This window comes from Drosophila mojavensis, unplaced genomic scaffold (assembly GCF_018153725.1).
Source record: "Drosophila mojavensis isolate 15081-1352.22 unplaced genomic scaffold, ASM1815372v1 contig_49, whole genome shotgun sequence".
Classification (NCBI taxonomy): Eukaryota; Metazoa; Arthropoda; class Insecta; order Diptera; family Drosophilidae; genus Drosophila; species Drosophila mojavensis.
Genome location: NW_025318872.1, coordinates 2,003,007 through 2,009,284, shown reverse-complemented (window position 1 = coordinate 2,009,284; position 6,278 = coordinate 2,003,007). Strand labels below are relative to the sequence as shown.

Genomic DNA, 6,278 nt, shown 5'->3' with positions numbered 1-6,278 from the left:
CTGTCAATGAATGCTAAATCGATAAGAAAAACCTAAGAATATTTGTCGTTGTCAAACTGAGCGCAAAGCAATTAGGTAAAATGGCTGTCGGCAACAAAATGTTAGGTATTGAAGTTAGAAAATATGATAAATGCAAAGCTAAATGCAAATATTGAAGATTATGCAAAGTGCAGGGAAAACAATGCAAGTAAGCCAAAGAAATTATAGGAAAAGTATTTGCACAAAAGGGATAAACAGAAAGAGGGAGCGGTGATAGAGAGAGAGGGAGAGAGGCAGAGTCTGAAATTGAATAAAGGGAATAAACTGTCCAACCAATATACAAATGGTTGGGCAAGCTATAGAGGGAGTCAGAAAGAGAGGAAGGGAGAGAGCAAAGTGCAACAAATGGAATTGGATTTGTGAGAGGAAGTATCTGTCATCTTATTTTACAGTTATAAAATAAAATATATTTTTAATTATTAGAATTAATGTATATGATAAAATATACTATGTAATAAATGTTTTTTAATTACCATAAATTAATTTTAATAGCTAAAATACTCGTATCTAAAATAAAAAATTGTAAATAAAAGTTTATCGTTTTTAAATTTGTTAGTAAAATAGACAACCAATTCTTCTTGGAAGTTTGTTGTGCCTTCATTTTTAAAAACTCTTTTCCTAATCGCATTTCCTGTTCTATAATCTGAAAAAAAAAAAAAAAAAAATTGATCAACTCAATTCTTTCTTCTAATTGACTGTTTGATCTATACTACTATACTTGGCTATACTTTTTTTTTAATAAATACATCAGTCAATAGACTCAATTATACGTACATTTATCCATAGAACCCACGAGAAAAATGTGTGAAGAAAACAAACTAAGAATTCGAAAACCGGTAAAAAGAACAAAACATCAAAACTCTTATTTAATTGCTAGTGGAAATTTGGAAGCTTTTGAACATTTCAAATTTCGAGACACGACTCGACGCGGAATGATTTCGCAATCGTGTATGATTTTTTTTTTTTGGTTAGAATTTTTTTTCAGTCTTTTTTTTTTGGAAGCTATTCAATTGAAAATTTGCTAGCACCCGGTAAAAGGGCGATGGCCGTACAAAAACGTGAAGAAAACTGTATAAATATATATGTATATAGGCGACAGACTCTCAAACATGGGTGGTCGATGTGGTGGCCGTACGATTGTTGCCCAGCTCCACATTGCTCAGCTGCTTGATCCCGGGCGGATAGGCGATGTATGGCGTTAGGGTGCGGGAACCGGTCGCCTGCAGCGATTCCCTAGAGCGCAGTGCGGCGATGGGCGGTGCCGTCAGTTGGCTAAGTGGCACGCCGGTGATGATGCGATGGTGTTCACTGAAGAACGGATGCTTGAGCGCCTCGTCGGCGGTGATGCGCTTCTGAGGATTCACTTCGAGCAGGCGGCCAAGCAGATCGTATGCCTGGGCGGGAAACATGTCCACGCCCTCGTATGCCTCCAGCGAATGGCTGCTGTGCTTGCAAAGGCAGTTGTATGTCGGCTGCTCGCAGTGACGGCACAGCTCCACATTGCCATCGGCTCGTCGATGGCGTCGCTGCACTTCCGCCGACAGGAAGTAGTTGGCATAGCGAAATCGCATGCAGACGCGTCGCAAATCCAGCGCGGCCACCTTCTGTGTGATCAGCACTAGGCGATCCAGCATGAAGGCCGTCTTGCGCACCTGCAGGTCGCCAAACAGATTCATGATCTCCGTCAGGGCGGCACAGTCGTTGGGCGCCTTAAAGAACGGATGCAGCGACGACAGCATCGACAGCATTATCACACCGGCCGCCCACACATCGACAGCGGTCGTCTGATGCGGATAGCGCAACAGCACCTCCGGCGGACGATAGCCCGGCGTGCCGGCACGCGAGGCATGCATCTCTTTGCGTGTATTGTTCGTGGACACCACATAGTTGTTGGGATCAATGTTGGGATTTATGTAGCGCAAACGGTTAACCAATCGCTGCGTGTCCGCCTTCTGTGCGGCCAAATCCTTTTTCGTCGGCTCCTGCAGCACCAGATTGGTGGACTCACCGAAAGCGGTTGTGCCACCGCCCGCCGCACGCATGCGCCGCTCCGAATCGGCTTGGAGGCGATGCGCAGCCGCTGCCTCATCCTCGGCCTGTACGCTGAAGCCGTCGTGCCGCAACAGCTGCCGCTGGGCGGCGTCCATGTCGCGCAGCAGGGCCGCCGCACCGCTGAGATCCGATGCCTGGATCAGGCTGCCATCGTCGGCCAGTCGCTGGGCCAGACCAAAGTCGCATAGCAAAAATTTACCCGTCCGTCGATTATACAATATATTGCTCGGCTTCACGTCCCGATGGATCACATTGAATTTGTGCACATGCCGCAGTGCAATCAGCAGATTCCGCAAATAGTCCTTCACCTCGAACAGGCTCAGATTGCGATAGACATCGTGGAAGCGATCGTGGCTCATGAACGGCATCACGAAGGCCACGTTGTCATTGTACCGTATACAGCAATTGATCCCGATCACATTGTGATCGCCGCCCATGCGAAACATGCACTCCAGTTCGCGCAGAATGCGCTCCGGATGATTGGTGGGATTGTGGTGTTTGATCGCAAACCGACGGCGCTGCGACTCGGGCAGCTGGCGTTCGCGCTGCAGTGTGCCCAGCAGCACCGTGGAGAAGGTGCCGCTGCCGATGCGGCAGTGCACATCGAAGATTTTCGAGATCTCCGGTATGGATGTCTGCAGCTCCTGCAGTGCCTCGGCGTTCTTGTCCTGCACCTGGAGTGCGGCTAGCTCACGGAATTTCAGCGTGTTCCGGCGTGCCATGCGCGACAGTTTATCCGTCAGATCGTTGTTTACGCGCTGCACCTGCGTCATTAGCGGCACCACTGGCATCACCTGCTGCTGTGCTGCGCCCGCCTGTTTAGTGCTGGAAACGGTAATGGCAACGCCACCGCCAACGTCCCGGCCACCCCCACCGCCACCTCCGCCGCCGCCGCCGCCGCCAACACCAGCCGTATTTGACATACCATAGCGTCCCAGCAAGCCCATGCTCGCCTCATATTTGCAATTGGCCCGCTCTCGCTCGCGCTCCTTGGCCGGCGTCTCCCTCAGGCCGGCCGCACGGCTCGCCTTCTTGGCGGCTGTTGTCGATGCTGTTGTGGCTGCTGCTGCTGCTGCCGCTGCCATGGCTGTTGTTGCGGTCGCAGTTGCTATGCCAGCTGCCACTGTTGTTAAATTCGAGCCAGAGTTCTGCTTCAGCTTCGCCTCGAGTGCCACCAGCTTGGCCTGCAGCGGATGCGTCAGCGACTTTTGTGACGAATTGCAGTGATAGGAATGCGAATGGGAATGCCCATGCGCATGCGCATTAGAATGCTGATGATGTTGGTGCTGCTGCTGCTGCTGATGTTGCTGCTGTTGATGGTGATGCAAATGCTGATGCGAGTGCGTGTGTGAATGCATGTGTGAGTGCGACTGCGATGGCGTGTGCATGTGTTGGCGTAGCTGTTGCTGCTGCTGCTGCTGCTGCTGCTGCTGCTGTTGCTGCTGCTGCTGCTGCTGCTGTAATTTTTTGTCCATTCTATCCATTAAAAATTTAGTAAACATTTGCACGTTCCATTTACAGCTGCGTTCCCTATGATAAAGGATACGTTTGTCGAGACTATACAGAGACCAATCGCTTCGGCTTCGGCTTCGGCTTCCGCTTCGGCTCTGGGTATTCGTGTCTTCACTTTGGTATGGGGAACGGCAAGGATATGATTTTTTTTTTGTTTTTGTTTTGTGGATACTTTGCGTAAGGCGCTAAGCAACTTGGCGCTTACCACAAAAACACAATAATTTCGTACGGAATTTGTGTTGGAATTTTGTGCTAGAAAATGTCGAGTTTTTTAAAATGATCAAAGACTATTCAGAAACAAATACTAAACTTTCTGATTTTGACAACAAAAACCTAGATAACAACTGTGTGTAACTGAAACTGCTACAGAGCACTATCAAGAATTCTCCTATAATAATGCCGTATATAATTCATTTTCTATACAAAGTAAACATGATTTACTAATTGCCAAAAAAAATAAATAAATAAATAAATAAAAATTGTACTCTGATTTCCCATTTTTAATGGGTTTAGGGTACAAAATCCATTGCAAAACCAAAACTAATATACTTTTTTTTTCGCCTTCAAGTAATAGCCGAGGGATATCCCAAGCGGCGTTCTTTCTTGGCATTGTGTGTGTGTGTGTGTGTGTGTTTTTTTTTTTTATATATATAAAAAAGACAGTAATATATTTACTATGCTAAGTAATTGAAACTCTATTTCTCTTTTAATAAAACACAAAATGAATTTAATAAGTAATGAATTCCTCTGCAACTCTCACATTGACCAATGTCATCCTATGTCAAGTTATTTTCTAACTCTTTACAAGTATTTATACTTCCATATAACACACGCACGCACTCACACTCACTCACGCAGCGAGTTCTATTAAATAGCTCGAGTGGCACAGCTGATGCTAGTTTTTGTAATGGCACGACTGGCGCCATCTAGCGTCAACTTTTGCCTGCAAATTACCGTTACACAGTTGACACTTAAACTGTCGCCATTTACCCAAACCGGCCCCCCCGACCGACCGCCCGCCCGCCCGCTTCACAGCGCATCGCCCCCTGGGCCTTGTCAACATCAGCTGCCTGCAGTCCAATTCTTTTTCATTTGATGTCCAAAGTTTCGGCATGCGGCAACAGCTGCCATTGTTTGGCACGCCCATCGATTCTTTGGCGGCCCCAACGTGGCAGCAACATCTTTTAGTTTTCATTTTTCCAAAAAGTTTGATGCAATGAATATATTTAAATATCGTTTGCATAACACTCGCTGTTCGGCCCAAAAAAGGTGTGAGCCGAAAGCTCTTTGCGCTCGAAATGAAATGCAAAGGAAACAAACACTCAGACGGGTCACATTATTAAATTTATATAAATCAATGAGAGGTTATATAAAATTAAATCGGGGTATATTGGTGTTCCATTTAATGTTAGCAAAAAAATAAATAAACAGAAATTGAATTTCCCTGAGAGATCTTAGTGCTCCAGCAAAAGAAATTCATGTTTATATATATATAAATAAAAGAAAATATTTTTTTAGAGTGTTTAACAGTCGATCAGTTTTCCTCTCAAAAAAATTAAGCCTATATTTATCGAAATATTAGTTCTTTAAAAAAGGAATATTTTTGAATATATAGCAAATAAAGAAAATTATTTTTGTAGAGTATTGTGCAGTCGATCAGTTTTGGTTTCTATAACATTATGCCCATATTAATCGAAATTCAATGCGCTTATTATAAAAGTTTCCAGCTGCTAGTTTCGAGTGCCAATTGCAGCTTTGACTCAACTGAAAAATACCAGCAAAATGTTCGCTGCAAATTACGACGTTCGATATTGTTGCCTAGTTTAAGGCTTTAACTGTCAGAGTTTACTGCAATACTTAGCCCACTTGGGGTGGCAACAATTGCCAATTGGTCGGGCACACAATACAATACAGTGGGGGAGCACTTGAGTCTCGACTTTTGGCTGCCACTTCCGCTGGCCGTGGGTAAACTACATCAAAGTCTTTTGGCCGAAAATTTCCTTGGCCTCTTCGTGGTAAACAGCCAAACGGTGCGAACACCAATACACACTCACACACACAAAGTTCTGTCGGCCAATTGTGAATTGGATTTATACAACAGACACTCGACTGCCGAATTGAGAAACTAGAAATACAATTAAGTACAAAGTGAATTAGCTAGACTCGCCGTTGAAGTGGGCGGCTGGGGGCTGTGGCAGGCAACAACTGTGTTGCAGAGCCAACGGAAGCGGATGAGAGGCGTGGCAGGGGCAGACGCCACGCATAGGCAGCACGCAAACTTTGCTTGTTTTGTTTGATTTCTATTCAAGCTCTTTAATAAGCTTAGGCCAAACTTCTATTAGCCAGAAAGATTTAATATAAAATGGATTAGTTTGTAGAATGCATTGAATTAAGTTTCAAAATGTATTAGTTCATTTCTGTTTGGTTTCAGTTAAGACAGGTTTCAGTCACTTAATAATACAATTAGCATGGCATTTTATTAGTTGTAATAAATGAGCAAACATTATGTAACAAAATGGAATACATTTCAAGGCCCTGAAACAAATCAGTCCTCTGATAGATATAGATATAGCCTTCTATAAATATATTTAAAAACAACATGTTTTTTAATTGAAAGTGCTAAAATCTGCTTTTAAGGTAGCTAAATGTATATAAAAATTTAAAAAATAAATAAA

At 44.3% G+C, this 6,278-nt stretch overlaps 1 protein-coding gene across 1 annotated transcript; it reads right to left on the bottom strand.

Annotated features, from left to right (window-relative positions):
* Positions 1 to 864: 864 nt before the first annotated feature.
* LOC6577920 (cell division cycle 7-related protein kinase) lies at positions 865 to 3,440 on the bottom strand. The gene has a single exon (XM_002003815.4). It carries the CDS (start codon positions 3,174 to 3,176, stop codon positions 1,143 to 1,145), a length of 2,034 nt encoding a protein of 677 aa, XP_002003851.4. The 5' UTR covers positions 3,177 to 3,440; the 3' UTR covers positions 865 to 1,142.
* Positions 3,441 to 6,278: the final 2,838 nt, after the last annotated feature.